General features: G+C 37.5%; 1 protein-coding gene across 20 annotated transcripts in view; it reads right to left on the bottom strand.

Annotated features, from left to right (window-relative positions):
* LOC138112916 (titin-like) overlaps positions 1-15,799 on the bottom strand; it is a 241,572-nt gene that overhangs the window by 56,972 nt on the left and 168,801 nt on the right. For all 20 annotated transcript variants that reach the window (XM_069020545.1, XM_069020525.1, XM_069020531.1 and 17 more), the window contains 27 exons: positions 15,502-15,795; positions 14,811-15,110; positions 14,405-14,713; positions 14,123-14,313; positions 13,207-13,636; positions 12,357-12,665; positions 11,796-11,944; positions 11,672-11,704; positions 11,443-11,572; positions 11,023-11,322; positions 10,618-10,935; positions 10,236-10,532; positions 9,847-10,146; positions 8,856-9,170; positions 8,617-8,765; positions 7,618-7,768; positions 7,249-7,530; positions 6,855-7,157; positions 6,447-6,749; positions 6,047-6,328; positions 5,290-5,589; positions 4,897-5,199; positions 4,477-4,785; positions 4,111-4,392; positions 3,582-3,881; positions 3,148-3,441; positions 85-3,051 (listed from right to left, as the gene is read on the bottom strand). In XM_069020545.1, coding sequence (XP_068876646.1) covers positions 85-3,051; positions 3,148-3,441; positions 3,582-3,881; positions 4,111-4,392; positions 4,477-4,785; positions 4,897-5,199; positions 5,290-5,589; positions 6,047-6,328; positions 6,447-6,749; positions 6,855-7,157; positions 7,249-7,530; positions 7,618-7,768; positions 8,617-8,765; positions 8,856-9,170; positions 9,847-10,146; positions 10,236-10,532; positions 10,618-10,935; positions 11,023-11,322; positions 11,443-11,572; positions 11,672-11,704; positions 11,796-11,944; positions 12,357-12,665; positions 13,207-13,636; positions 14,123-14,313; positions 14,405-14,713; positions 14,811-15,110; positions 15,502-15,795 — 9,900 coding nt within the window. The remainder of the gene's footprint in view (positions 1-84; positions 3,052-3,147; positions 3,442-3,581; positions 3,882-4,110; positions 4,393-4,476; positions 4,786-4,896; positions 5,200-5,289; positions 5,590-6,046; positions 6,329-6,446; positions 6,750-6,854; positions 7,158-7,248; positions 7,531-7,617; positions 7,769-8,616; positions 8,766-8,855; positions 9,171-9,846; positions 10,147-10,235; positions 10,533-10,617; positions 10,936-11,022; positions 11,323-11,442; positions 11,573-11,671; positions 11,705-11,795; positions 11,945-12,356; positions 12,666-13,206; positions 13,637-14,122; positions 14,314-14,404; positions 14,714-14,810; positions 15,111-15,501; positions 15,796-15,799) is intronic.

Here is a 15,799-nt window from a genome sequence, read left to right as displayed (position 1 = left end):
ATTACAGATTAGAACACAGTGTACAGTTTAGCAACCTGTTATGTTAATATTGAAATAATACAGAAAAATTCAATGGTATTTTACCTATTGGGTCTTTGGCTATTACAGGTCTTGATGGCAAGCTTGGTTCTCCAAGTCCGACTTCATTTTCAGCACTGACACGGAACTGGTATTCATGACCAGGGAAGAGATTAGTAACCTTCTTGCGTCTCTCTGGGATTGGCGTTTTAGTAACAGGAACCCATCTTAGTGACCGTTTCTCTTTCTTCTCTAAAATGTATCCTGTAATTGATTTGCCACCATCATATTCTGGTGGATTCCAAACTACAGTCATCTCTTCTTTGCTAACTCTTGTAACATCTGGAGGGTCAGGGCGTCCAGGTCTATCATACTTTGTTTTTGCAATAATTGGATGTGTTTCTGTTGGTGGGCCAGTGCCCATTTTATTCTCTGCACGCACTCTGAATATATATTCATTACCTTCAATGAGGCGTGTAACTTTTGCATAGTTTGTAAGGACAGAGGAAGAGAATGTAGACCAAACCATACGTTTGCTTTCACATTTTTCCAGGATGTAGTTCTGTATTTCACAACCACCATCATCTTCTGGAGGATCCCAAGTAACAGTACATCTATCACTTGAAATGTCAGTGACTTTCAAGTTTCGTACAGGACCTGGTTTATCCAAGACAATAACAGTAGCATATGCTACAAAGCTACCAGCTGCATTAGTTGCAGTAATCACGTATTTCCCACCATCACTACGCCTTGATTTTGTGAGAACAAACTTAGATGTGTCAGAAGTTGTTTCAATACTGACTCTTGGAGATCTGGTGAGGTCTGTGGCATCTTTGTCTTTTGTCCATACAACTTCAGGCTGTGGTTTTCCTCTGACTCCAGCCTCAATTCTAATTGTGTCACCTGCTTTCACAGTTAGAACCCCACTTAATTTCAAATCTAGCACTGGTTTCTGGAGATCTTCCTTCACGACAACTTCAGCTGTTTTTACCCAGTTACTTTCACCAGCCTCATTCTTGGTTTGAACTCGGAATTGGTAAATTTTATTTTCCACACATTTATCTACCATGTAGTGTGTTTCCTTAATGCTGCCTTTGTGAACTCTTTCCCATTCATCTGAATCTTTCAGTTTTCTCTCAACATGATAACTTAAATTGGGACTTCCACCATCATAATCTGGCCTTCTCCATTTCAGATATACAAATGTCTTTCCTTTCTCTGCAATGTGAAGATTTTCTGGCTCCCCAGGCTTGTCAATAGGATTGATAGCAAGGATAGGAGTCTTGGTCTCAATGCAAGGACCTGGACCTATTTTGTTCTCTGCACAAACTCTGAAGAAGTATTCCCGGTTCTCTATAAGATTTGCCTTTACTAGTCGCTTAGTAATATCAGAGGAGACAATTGACCATCCCCTCTGACTTGGTTGACGGTATTCTACTATGTAATTTGTAATTTCAGAGCCACCATTATCCACTGGACTCTCCCAAGAGATCATACAAGAGTCTTTTGTGACATAGCTTATTTTCAGGTTCTGACATGGTCCAGGTCTGTCAAGTACATTAACAACAGCAAAAGCTTGAGCCTGTCCACAGCTGTTCTTAGCTGCTATTATATATTTGCCATGATCAGATCTTTTGGCTTCTTTCACTTGCAGTTCAACATTAGGTAGATCATGAAGTATTTCAACACGCTTTTCTTGGACTAGTACTTTGCCATCTTTAGACCATGTTATTTCAGGATCTGGTCGACCTTTTACTTTACCAGTAATATGTATTGTTTGACCTACTCGGACAGTAATTAAGTCTCGACAGGTCACATCTAGGCTTACTTCTGGAGGAGCAAGAATATCCTTTGCAAGTACAGTTTCTGGTAGTTCTCTTGGTTCTCCCTCTCCCACAATGTTGACAGCTTTTATTCGGAACTTATATTCATTTCCTTCTATTAATCCAGGTACTCTGAAAGCACACTGTCTAATGAGTTCATCCTTATTAATCCTATTCCACTGTGTAGTTCCAGTTTTCTGACATTCCACAATGTATCCCAGAATTGGGCTGCCACCATCCTTGAGGGGCTTTGTCCACACAAGATCAGCTGATTCTTTAGTTTTGTCTTTTAATTTTGGATTTATAGGTGGTCCAGGAGGAGTGATAGGACGTGATGCCTTTATTGGATCAGAGCTTGGAGATGGTTTGCTTAAGCCCACCATGTTTTCGGCAAAAACTCTGAATTCATATGTGTTGCCTTCAAAAAGACCAGTGACTCTGTATTTCATATCAAGTATAGGTGACTTATTGACACGCACCCATTTACCAGATGCTTCCCGACGTTCAAGTATATAGCCAGTTATTGGAGTTCCACCATCAGATTTTGGTAGAGTCCAAGACACTGTTGCAGCATTTTCTGTAATATCATAAACAGTTGGTTTACCAGGTGGGGATGGTGGATCAAACATGTATTTAGCAACTGTTGGTTCTGAATCCAGAGGTGCACCAATGCCTATCTTATTTTCAGCACGAACGCGGAAAATATATTCACAGCCCTTCTGCAGTCGTGGTACCTTAATTTTTGTGTGACTTGTTCCAGAGCTAACCACTCCCCAGGTTTCTTTCTTTGATTGACGCTTCTCAACAATATAATTAATTATAGGACTCCCACCATCATCTTTAGGAGGACGCCAAGAAATAACCATATATTCCGGTGTTACTTCAAGAATATTAATAGGACCAGTTGGTGGGCCTGGAACATCCAAAACTGTAAGGTGCAGAGCCACAGTTTTGCTGCCAGCTGCATTAGATACTGTGAGTAGATATTCTCCCGTATCTTTTCTTACACAGTCTTTGATAGTAAGCACAGTTGAGTAATTGTCAGTCTCAATCTTGTATTTGCCATCTGGTTTAATTTCAGTGTCATCAGTAACCCATTTTGCTGTGGGAACTGGCACACCTCTCATAATCGCTGGAAGGCGCACTGTGGTGCCAGCTTTAACAACGAGACCTTCAATTAACTTCACATCTAGATCCACAGATGGAGGTACTGAAAATAGAGAAAAATGGAAATTATATTCTCAGGGCAAATGCTTATAGAAAAAGAGAAAGAATCAGTGAAACAACATGAAAAACCAAAAATTACCTAATTTTTCTTGGCACTCTATTGGTATAGTTGTATCTGGAAGGCTAAGACCAACAACGTTCTGAGCTTTCACACGGAATTTGTATATTTTTCCTTTCTGTAGGCCTGTAACAACACAGTCTAGCATAGGGACTGTCTGGAACTTAGTCCATTCATCTGCACCATCTTCTTGATATTCCACCAAATACCCAGTTATCTCAGCACCACCATCACGATCTGGTCGATTCCAAACAAGGGAAACTTCAGTCTTGTCAACATCTACATGATGCAGATTCTTTGGTGGCCCTGGAGGATCTTTTAAGATACAAAACCAATATGGTTACTAGGATGAAAACTCTATGGTACCAGTGCATCATGTTCATACCAACAGGACAACCTCAAAATTACCAAATCCCATATGAACAAAACAAATCATATCATTGAAAAACACTTACGCAGTGGATCTATAGCTTTGATAGGCTTAAGCGTTTCCACATATGGACCTCTACCATATTGATTCTCAGCTGCAACTCGGAAGAGATACTGAGTGCCTTCCATCAGATATTTAGCCATATGACTGCGTTTCTTGGAGGATGATGAGATGGCTACCCACTGTGCAGAAGCTACATCTTTCCTCTCCACCACATAGTTGGTAATGACAGAGCCGCCATCATCTTCTGGTTCCATCCAAGTGATATAACAAGAGTCGCTTCTAACATCACTGATGTTCAGATTTCTGGGTGGACCAGGCTTATCTAACATTGATAAAAATGGGATCCATTATTTATTTGGCAACCAGCATTTCTTATAAAACTTTGTACATTTCAAGATAAATTATATTACATTTTATATAATTTTTAGTCCTCTTTCTACCGTGTATTTTTTATAACTTGGTTTATAGATATTTTCCAGAAATTCCTTTATTTCTTAATCTCCAATTATAGAGTAAAAAAATGTTGTACAGAAGGAACACAAAAAGATTACCTAAGACCACAACTTTTACTGAAACAGTCTTTGAACCAGCTGGATTTTCAACTGTCAGGGAGTACATTCCACCATCTTCATGGACAGTGTTACGGATTTCAAGTTTACTGCCAACTCCTGTAACCTCAATATCAGCTTTGGGTGACACCTCATGATCTTCTTTCTTCCACGTAACTTTTGGGAATGGAACGCCCTTAATAACAGCACTAAGTCTCAGGGTATCTCCAGCTTTTACATGCTGTTCTCGGGCCATATTAGCATCAAGTATTAACTCAGGAGGTTCTGGAATGAAAAACGTAAGTTTTTACAAAATGAGGAAAAAAAAGTTTGTTCTTAGGTAAACTTATCTGATTTTATTAAACTCACCAAGCCTGTCCTTTACTTCTACCGGATCAGGAACATGAGCTGGATCAGATTCGCCTGCTGCATTGACTGCCTTGACCCTGAATTTATATGTTAATCCCTCAGTAAGACCAGTGACTTTGTAGTTTGTTTCAGGACAAGAATCTGCTGTAAGATTAGCCTGTTTCCACTCTTCATCTCCAACTTTCTGATACTCTATAAGATAGCCAATTATCTTGCCATTTCCATCATGGCGAGGTGGTTGCCAAGATAAATCAACTGAATTTTTAGTTTTATCTACTGCTTCTGGATTAACAGGTGGACTTGGTTTTGCTGTTAAAAAAGCAAAAAAATGAAATGGGAGAAAAAAAATTATTAGAATAATTTTCTAACTGAAACTGAGTGCATTAAAATTTCAATGAGAAATGAAATGTGATACTTTACCGATTGGATCTCTAGCAAAAATTGGCTTTGATGGTGGACTAGGATCACCAACACCAATTTCATTTTCTGCTGAAACACGGAATTCATATTGACAGCCTTCAAGGAGATCAGGTACTTTGAACTTTGTACCGGGGAAAATTGGGTCTTTGGTAACTTTGACCCATCTTGTAGCCATTGTTTCCTTCTTTTCTACAATATAGTTTGTTATTGGCTTGCCTCCATCATATGGCTTGTTCCAAACCACTACTGCAGAATCTTTGGTTACATCCTTAATGATTGGTTGCTCAGGTGCATCAGGAACACCTGGGATGAGGAGAAAAAAAAGAGTGTATGAGCATTACAAACAGAATAAAGATTGGAGTATCCAAATATAATTGCAAATGAAAAACTTACGGAAACGGTCCTTGGCTTTCATCTCATCAGAGATGAGAGGATCACTTATGCCATAAAGATTTTCAGCATAAATTCGAATTTGGTATTCTCTTCCTTCAAGCAGCTTGGGAATTTTGCATGTTGTCTTCACTGTGGCAGATGTAACTGGCATCCACAAGTCTTTGTGTGCATCCTTCTTCTCAATTATGTAATTTGTAATTTCACTGCCTCCATCATCTAACGGAGGTTTCCAGGAAACTACCATATGATCTTTAAAGACTTCATCAAATATAACTGGGCCTACTGGAGGTGATGGGCGATCTGTTTAAGAAAAAATAAACCATACTCATGCTTTTTTATGAACTTCACAAAACAACTTAGATTAAACAGTGTCAATACAGCAAATATAGCATAAAATTAGAAACCTGACATCAGAGTTACAATAAAGAATCAAGACTTCAGGGCTATTCCTATTTGTTTGACATACTGGAATTAATTCCTTACTACTCATAATGTATTTGGTGATTAACATTTTCTACAGTGTTGACATTCTCTAAACGCATGTAGAGACATTAAATTAATAATAAACTAATGAATAAACTAATTCAGAGTTAAATATGTGCTCAGAATTAATAAATAGCTTTTTAGTATAATTGAGAATGCAGTAAATCAAATTATTGTAATAAAGAACACATTTCAATACTTAAATTTTATAAAATGCAATGAATTCTAATCACAAATAAAATCCCAGACCATATTGTTGTTCAGTAAAACCTACCAACAACATTAACTTGACAATATCCTTTTCTTGATCCTGTGCTGTTCTCTACAGTAACACAATATTTGCCTGTGTCTTCACGGACAGATTTTAGTACTCCCAAACAAAGAGTTGTAGGAGTTGTCTTGATCTTTATTCGGTCATCTTCTTTCACAACAATATCATCCTTTAGCCAAGTAACCTTTGGTGCAGGCTTGCCTGAGTAACGTCCAGTCAAGCTGAAAGCTTCACCAACTCGGACAATAAGTTTGTCTCTAAAGTCAAGGTCAAGTGTGGGAGGAGCTGAAAGACAATATTAAAATACGCAATGCCCACAAATGTCAGCAATATTAATACAAAAAAGTAAGGAATCAGTAAATGTAATTACTATTTTAAAAAGAAATAAGAAAAAGAAACGTACCAATTTCATCCTTGCACGTGATTGGTTTAGTGCAAAATGATGGCTTGCCTTGCCCTACAATATTGCAAGCACTCACACGATACTCATAGGTGTCACCCTCTTTCAAGCCTTCTACAGTGAATTTCCTATCAAGCATTTTCTCCTTTGTAACTTTGTGGAATTTGTCTTTTCCAATGAGACGGCTCTCGAGAACGTACATGGTGATATCTGAGCCTCCATTATATTTTGGAGGGTTCCAAGTCAGTGTAACAGAGTTCTTGGTGACTGCTTTTACTTCCAGGTCTTCTGGACGGTCAGGAACAGCTGTGAATAAAGTAAAAATAAGGTAGATTCTTTTCTCTGCACATTCAGAATCTTCTTGTGTATTAATCTCATATGACAGTTATCCAAACTCAAAAATACTCTTACTTATTGGCTCTCTAATGAGAATCTCTTTTGTTGTTTCTGTGAAAGGACCCATGCCAATTATATTTTCAGCTGCAATTCGGAAAAAGTAGGCTTTCCCTTGAATGAGTCCCTGAATAGTAGCATTCTGTCTTGTAACTGTGTAGGTCACTGGAGTCCAAGCTCTATGGTCAGATTCACGTTTTTCAATTATATAGTTGGTAATAGGAGAACCCCCATCATCTTCTGGAGCAAACCATGACAATTTACAAGAGTCATTGGTTAGATTCTCCGTAAGGAGTGGCATTCCAACTGGGCCTGGCACATCTGAAAGCAAAGAAAAAAATGGAGTATTGAAGCACACATGCTGAATCTTATGAAATTGTACTTGTTCACAAGCACTGAAATAGCAATTTACCTAGCACATCAACAATAATTGTCTTCTTCCTCTCTCCACCGTCATTTTTAGCAAGAAGAGTGTATAAACCCTGCTGACTCCTTTTGCAATTCCTGATGACTAAAGAAGAACTAATAGCTGTTTCTTCAATTTTGGCTTCTTCTGGCAGAGCATGCTCATCCCTGCTCCAAGTCACCGTTGGAGGTGGTTTTCCTGAGACATATGCTATGATCCGAATTACTCCTCCAGCATGAACAACAATTCTGTCCCTGACACTTGCATCCAAATTAATATCAGGAGCCACTGAGAGACAAGAACAAAAAGGTCAATGAATTTTTTTTCTTGCTTTGAGTTAGAAGTACTAAAAATGTAAATCAAAATTGTAAATACCAATTCTGTCCTTCATTTCAATAATGTCTGTAACTTCTCCAGGTTCTCCAATGCCAGCAGCATTTACTGCTCTAACTCTAAATTTGTAAAAACAGCCTTCTTTTAATCCTGTCACAACAAACTTGGTTCCTCTAATTTCTTTATCTTTTACCTGGAAGAAAACATTGTAATGTCAGCAAGCATCAAGATATCATCAATTTCTTTGCAGAGTTTGAAACAAATCTTACGTTCGATATTATTTCAGATTTACAATCACATAACAGTATTAAGCATACATGGATCTAGCCCACACAGAACTCTTCAGAAATTTTTAGAGAAATACAGGACATGGATCTACAAGCTATTCTGAAGATTTTTTTTTTTTTTTTAATGTACTCTAACGTAGAAGATTGTTACAGCAATTACAGTAGTCTGGTCACAGAATAATTACATGTATTTTTGGACACATAAACTCATATAAGTGAGAGCAACAAGAAAAGGGATTTCTGTTCTTTTCTTTTCAAAACCCAATATAAAGTCTCTTTACCTGGAAACAGTAATGTAGGTCTTACTAAAAATGCACCCATATGTTTATGGAGATATAAAAAATAGCCAAGGTGTGTACCAGTTAAATTTGCAGTAATTCACTATTGAAAAAAATGAAGAAAATGTAGAGACATAGTAGTTGTAAATGCTTTGACACTGATACCGGTGAGGACTACTTTTCTGACAGTTCTAACTAGGTCTTCTGGGTTTTTTTATCAAATATTACTTACATATATTCCCACATCTTTCATTAGAAATTATAAAATTCTACATTTGGTGATTGCAAAGTTAACTTAATATTGAGGAAGGGCAAGCTTTGTCTTGTATTTTAAACATATGAAGATAATTATGGTGCAAACTTTTACAAAATAACTTGAATAGTAAACATTTTTAAAGAATTTTTTTTTCTGGAGCAATTCATTTTGATAGACACAGAGAGAAGAAGTGCAGATTCTGTAATGGTTTTCAACCTACCCGTTCCCATTCTTCCTTTCCTTCCTCTTTAAACTCAACAATGTAGCCAGTGACTCTAGAACCACCATCCTTTACTGGTGGAGTCCACTCCAAGTCTACAGAAGACCTTGTCCAATCAGTAACTTTTGGTATAGGAGGGCCAGGTGGGGCTGAAAAATATCATCATATAGCATAACAATATATTATATGTTCTCATTTGAATATTTTCAAATTTTGAAAAAAATGTTTAAAATATTTACCAATAGGATCTCTAGCAAGTGCTGGATCAGATGGCATGCTTGGTGGGCCAACACCAGCTGCATTGATAGCTGAAACACGGAACTGATATTCAGAGCCTTCAATAAGGCCTGTAACTTTGTATGAAACCCCCAGTGCCATAGGCTTGATAGGATCTCTGTTAACCCTGGTCCATCTCTTTCCGGTGGTCTCTTTGCGCTCCAACCAGTAACCAGTAATAGGAGAGCCACCATCATGCTCTGGTTCTTCCCAGTTTACAGTCATTGAGTCACGTGTTATACTGCTAACTGTTGGCTTGTCACAAGGTCCAGGGACAGCTGAGGGAAAAAAAAATAGCTTGTAAAAAATTATGTTAAAGATATATGGAAATAGCTAGAGTGCAAAAGAGCTATGCACTCACATGGTCACCATTGCACTAGGCGGTTACCCATCTGCACAAAATTTCTTCCCTCATTCAGTTTCTCACCCCTATTCAGGTACATATAATTCTGTGAAAAATACCCTTCCTTCAAATAAAAATCATCAATTTTTTTTTCCTAGCCTTTGTGGATCACTATCTCATTTTAGTGCCCAGCCTAACACTTGCTGTTTTAAGAACCATTTTCTCTTGCCAGCCTAACATTCCTTCTATGTCAGAGCTAATCTGACTAATTTATCTTTCAAAACTAAAGGCGGGAAATTAATTCTTCATGGGCTATGAGTTTAATAATGTCTCAAATACAATAGAGTAAGCTGAATCTTATCAGGTAAACACTTATTTGTATATTTAAGCCTTAAAAATATTGAGATTGTATTTTAATATAACACAAGAAGGGAGAAAAATATTTTTAAGCACTACACATGCTTTTAAGAACCAGGAACTACTGCTAAAACTCTTCAAGCTATTCTAGAAATTTAGTGATGAGAGAAAGTAGTAGAGGTATTTAACAGATGCTCCACACATACCAGCATATGGAAACAACTAACATCCCTTGACAGCTTATTTCTACTTACTGAAAAGGTTTCGTGCTGTTTCTGGCTCACTATCCAAAGGTTCTCCAATACCGTATTTGTTTTGTGCCATAATGCGGAACACATATTCATGGCCTTCCATTAACTTGGGAACAGTGAATATGCATTCCTTAGGCTCATTAGTAACAGGTACCCATGTCTTCCTATTTGCTTCTTTTTTCTCTATAACATAATTTGTAATCTTAGAACCACCATCATCTAATGGAGGAAGCCATGATATTGTCATTTTATCAGCCAAAATGGATTCAAATTTAATAGGTCCTACTGGAGGTCCAGGACGACCTAAAAGATAAATTTTAATAAAGAAGAATTAATCAAGTATCAAATGAATGCTATTAATTAATGTAATTGTAAGAGATTTTTATACGTACCCAGAACATTCAGCCGCATCTCCTTTGAAGCAGTTCCCAAATTATTTACAGCTGTTATAGTATATAAGCCTGTATCATTTCTGCGAGACTGTTGGATCAATAAAGTGCAAGTATCTTCATCAACGATCTTGTTGACATGTTGATCATACACCACTGGTGATTTTTCATCTGGTTTCTTTGGAGAAGCTTTTAGCCATGTTAATGTAGGGAAGGGTACGCCCTTTATCTTGGCCACAATTTTAACATCTGTTCCTTCTTCAACTTCCATAAATTCTTTGAGCTCAATAGATGGTGGACCTACAACAAAATGTTGAAAAAATAGCATACAAAAATACTTCATGATTTTAAAATGGAATTTGTATTTACTAGTATCAGTACTTACATGTCTGGTCTTTGACAACAAGTGGGCCAACAGTGGCTGAAGGTCTGCTAGGACCTGCTATATTTACAGCTTTGACTCTGAATTCATATTCTCCACCTTCTACAAGATCCTCAACAGTAAACTTTGTTTCTTCCACATCACGTCTGTTGCACTGCTTCCAAGACTCTTTCACTTCTCCAGTACGATCCCAGCGGAGACATTCAACATTATAATGTGTAACAGGAGCTCCACCATCATTCTTTGGTGGCTTCCACGTCAGGCTCACCGTGTTCTTGGTTACAAGGCCAATCCTCAGTTTAATAGGTGGATCAGGAGGATCTTCACAACCAAAACAGAAGTGTGAATAAATACATTATACAGTACCATCTGGTTTTAAAGGATTTGTTTGACTTTAATTTTACTTACGAATTGGATCCCTGGCTGTGGTCCGCTGGATGGTTTCTGCAGGAGGGCCAACTCCAAAACGGTTTTCTGCACGTACCCGGAAGAAATACTCTTGGCCAGCTATGAGATCAGGTACCACAAAGGAAGTACTGCCACAGTTTGGATTGACTTTAGTCCAGGCCTTCCCATCAATATTTCTTTTCTCTATAACATAGCCTCTGATTCTATCTCCACCATCATCATCTGGCATCTTCCATGAAAGTTTACAGCTACCTCTTGTGATATCACTTACTTTTAGGTCTTTTGGTGGACCAGGGACATCTGTTAAGATAAAAGTACAACAGACACCATTTTTCAGAAGTATGTAGAAAAATACAATTAAAAAAATATAATAAAAAATAAACCCTAATATTTGAATACTTCAATATATGCAAGCCATACCAAGCACATTGACTCTGACGTGCACTGTTTTTTGTCCTGCTTTGTTCTTTGCTGTAATACTGTATCGTCCAGAATGACTTCTGTTGCAGTCAGGGATGATAATCTCTGAACGTGTATCACTTGCTTTCACCTGTGTATTATATAACAAAAGAGAAGTTACAGATCAACTTTGAAAATTTATGTTTCAAAAATGCTACAATAGTGAGGTTAAAAAAATTGCTTGCTTTACCTGAGCTTCTTCAGGTACATTATGACCTCCTTCCTATAAACATGGGAAATAATATAAATGTAAAAGGGAATAGGCTTAAATGTCTAGAAACTGGTGTAGAAAAAAAGCTATTACTTTTACTAACCTTTGCTGCTGTTTTTGCTTTTCCTTCATACTCCCAAAATGTTTTAGGAACTGGACGACCCTTGATAACAGCTGGGATTTTAATTGTTGTGCCAGCACGACAAGAGAGCAAATCCTGTGCTCCAAGATCAAGGAAGATTTCTGGTTCCTCTGCAAAAATATTTAAATATATAAATTTTAAGAGCTACTGAAAGTAAACTTCCATCATCACTGAGCTGAAATCCCCCAGAAACACGTGGAATGCATGTTCGTGTGAGAAGGGCTGGCTGTGCAAAAAGGAAACTGGGAATTATAAAACCAGAAAAATTCGCTGCTGCAAATTCTTCATAAAATGAACAGTATTTTGTTAGTATGACTGTAGGTGCTGATCAGTTTCCTAATGGAGCATTCCCTGGTAATGGACATCATGACACTTTCAAAAATGTGTGTCAATCTTTTCCTACATTCCTGTATAATTGTTTATTCTGTTCTGACTTTGGCTTGCTTGGCATCCTTTTTGAACATTCACAGCAGTAAGTGGCATTTAGATACAAATACCAAAATCAGTTCTCAGAACTCTCACCTAGAATATCTTGGACAGGTATCTCTGATGTTGCAGGACTTGGTTCTGATTCTCCAGCAGCATTTACAGCTTTCACCCTAAATCGGTATTTTCTGAGCTCTTTCAAGTTGGGAACAACACATTCACAAGTAGGAAAGAGTTTGTCTCCTTCATTCACCTTCTTCCACTCAGTACTACCTTCATCTTGCATTTCAACAATATATCCTTTTATAGGACTCCCACCATCCTTTTGAGGAGGCTTCCATGCAAGTGCTACAGATGATTTGGTTTTGTCTTTGACCTCTGGGCAAGATGGTGGACCAGGCACAACTGGCAAAACAAGAGCAAGTAAAAATTACCTGACTGTTACTGTCTTCTTGTCTTCCTACTTTTCTAGATAGTTTCTAGAAGAATGCAAGTATTTTCATTTCTTTACCTGTATACAGAGTGTAGATCCTAGAATGTGCATACTAATTACATGTATTACCCATATTAGCAAGGGGTACTTAAGGTACAAGGCATAAATATTGAACTGTTTAACAGTAAGGTAAAACAGTAATATGAAAATATGATTCTGAACTGAAGTTTATTTGGCAATGCCTACACTGGTGTAACCACAGTATTAGGTACATAAAAGAGGGAAAAATTAAAATTAAAGCTAATTATTTTCAAGATTTTAAAATCAGGAAACTTTGTGTCGATTTATTCTCTTCAGTTTAATGCAAACAAAGCCTTTGATTAATGTTAAAAATTAATACTTCATTATTAATAATTAATTTTAATTAATAAATTAAAAATAAGTAATAGTAGCACATTTTTTGTTCTGCTGTGATACAGTCCTCTAATACAGTCATACAAATGATATACTTACATATGGGATCTGCTGCCAAAGCTGGATCTGATGGTTCACTGGGAGGGCCAATTCCAGCAAGATTCTCAGCCATAACTCTAAACTGGTATTCAACACCTTCAGCCAAACGAAGCACATTGTGCTCTAGACCTTTTACTGATGGTTTTGTTACTGGAGCCCTGTTGACACGTGTCCAGTAGACGCCTCCCACCTCTCTCTTTTCCAACCAATAGCCAGTTATTGGGCTGCCACCATTGTCCAAAGGAGGCTCCCAAGTCACCAACATAGATGATCTGGTGCGATCTAAAACTTTTGGCTTTCCAGGAGGTCCAGGAAGACCATAGGGATCCTTAATAACAACTTTCTCTGAGAGGCATTCATCACTTATTCCATATTTGTTTACAGCCCGGACTCTAAACTGATATTTTTCATTTGTTGCAAGATTCCATACCTGAAAAAGAGGATTTAAAACAATTCTTGGCTACTTTCCAATTCACCTTCTTTGGAGTTATGCAGAATTTTTCACTCTAAATTCTATCTTGCAATCTCACTGGCACACCTATGTTTATGTACTACACAGTTCTACGTGATGCCTGAGGATACTCTTATTTCATGTCCATAGGACTGAACATAAATAAAAATGTCATTAGGTTTGTTCTTGCAGTTGGTAAAAAAATGAATAATTCTGGAAAATGTAAAGGAAAGTGTCTTCTCTCTAGCTCAGCTGAGGTTAAGTAGCAACAATGAACAATTTCTTTTGTTTTGTCACGTGAGGGATAACATAGACACTTGGATGGGAAACATTCATCCAGTAATTCTGTAGTCTAAATGGAGCATAAGCACAGGCACCTATGCAAGTGGCAGTTTCCATTACATATGTAATATTGTTATTTTTTATGCATACTAAACTATTTAATAAAGATATTTTATAAATTACCCCAAATCTTCTCTCAACAGCGCCTTTGGAGACTTCTTCCCACTCAGATTTCTTCTTACTAGCATCACGTTTTTCAATAATGTAATGGGTAATTTCACTACCACCATTATCAAGAGGTGCATCCCATGTTAAATAGCATGATTCCGCTTTAATATCAGAAACTGCAAGATTTCTTGGTGGAGAAGGACGATCTGTATGAAAGCAATAGAGCATGGAACTACATTTAAAAAAAGGCAAAGGCATTTTATTAGCTGTCATTTTATTAAAATGTTGCATCCTTACCATACACTTCGACATGCACATTGCGAAATGCAGTGCCAAGACGATTGGACGCTCTCACAGTATAAGTGCCTTTATCATCCCTCACTGCTGCAGGCAGGATAAGTTCAGTTTTTGCCTCACTTCTAGATATCTCTTCCTTGGTTATCTTAAGTGCATCGGATGTTTGGTCAATTAAAACTTCGTTCTTGTCCCATTCAATCTTCGGCATTGGCAGACCTGTTACATCAGCAGGAATGTTAACTGGTTCTCCTGCCTTGACTTTGATAGTATCTCCTCTCACAGCCAAACGCAACGTAACAGCTGGAGGTACTGAAAAGAAGGAAAGTGACATAGTGAAGATGAAGCACAAAAATTGCTTTGAAGTGTTCTGAAGATATTTATATGGATTTCTTTAAAGCTGATATACCTTCATCATCCTGTATAACTACATTGAGGGGCAGTGATGGCTCACTTTCTCCAATCTCATTGACAGCTTTCACACGGAATTCATACATATGAAGTTCATCCAGTTTATCAACAAGAAGAGATGTTTTTGGACAGAGCCTTGCATTAACTCTTTCATAATCTTTTGAATCATGTCTCCTCTTCTCAACAATATAACCTAAGATGGGACTGCCACCATCACTGCGTGGTGGCTTCCAATCAAGTGTAATGGATGACTTCGTCCTCTCTGTGTACATGAACCTCTCAGGTGCTGTTGGAGGACCTATTAAACAGAGATAAATTACAATAAAAGAAAATTTAAAAATCAGAGAATTTTAAATCATATGAATGCAGTAGCTCTGGCCTTTTAAAACCATAGTTTTTGCATGTAAAGAATCTGAGTATGATTATGGCTAGTATAAAGTTTCTCATGTATGTGAAGAAAAAGGTAACAAGCACTGACTCAGTAGGCACCAGTATTTTGCTATGTAAAGGACCACATTAACTTCAGAGAACTGATTCAGAAATCTGACTGAATTAATGAATCTAAGGCAGATACCTATCCATGTAGTTGAAAAATAAACACACTTTCTGTCTAGAAGACAACAATATTGTCTTATTCATCTGACATTGATGTTTTTCTTTTTAAAACCCTGTAAAATTAGTCATCTTACCTAATGGATCAACTGCAAGAATGGGTCCTATTTCAACAGGTGGACCAGTACCAAATTTGTTCTTGGCACTAACACGGAATTTGTATTCCTGCCCTTCAATTAGACCTGTAATATCACATTTAGATCTGTCTGTGTCTACAGCCAGTCTCCATGTATGCATTTTGGCATCCTTCCTTTCAACAATGAAGCCTATGATTTCACTGCCACCGTCATCTTCAGGATCAGACCAGTTAAGCAAACACATCTTTCTGTTTGTGACCACTGGCTTTAGGTCAAGGACTGGTCCGGGAACATCTGA

The sequence above is a fragment of the Aphelocoma coerulescens genome, chromosome 7, assembly GCF_041296385.1.
Source record: "Aphelocoma coerulescens isolate FSJ_1873_10779 chromosome 7, UR_Acoe_1.0, whole genome shotgun sequence".
NCBI lineage: Eukaryota > Metazoa > Chordata > Aves > Passeriformes > Corvidae > Aphelocoma > Aphelocoma coerulescens.
This window is presented reverse-complemented; position numbering and strand designations above follow the sequence as displayed.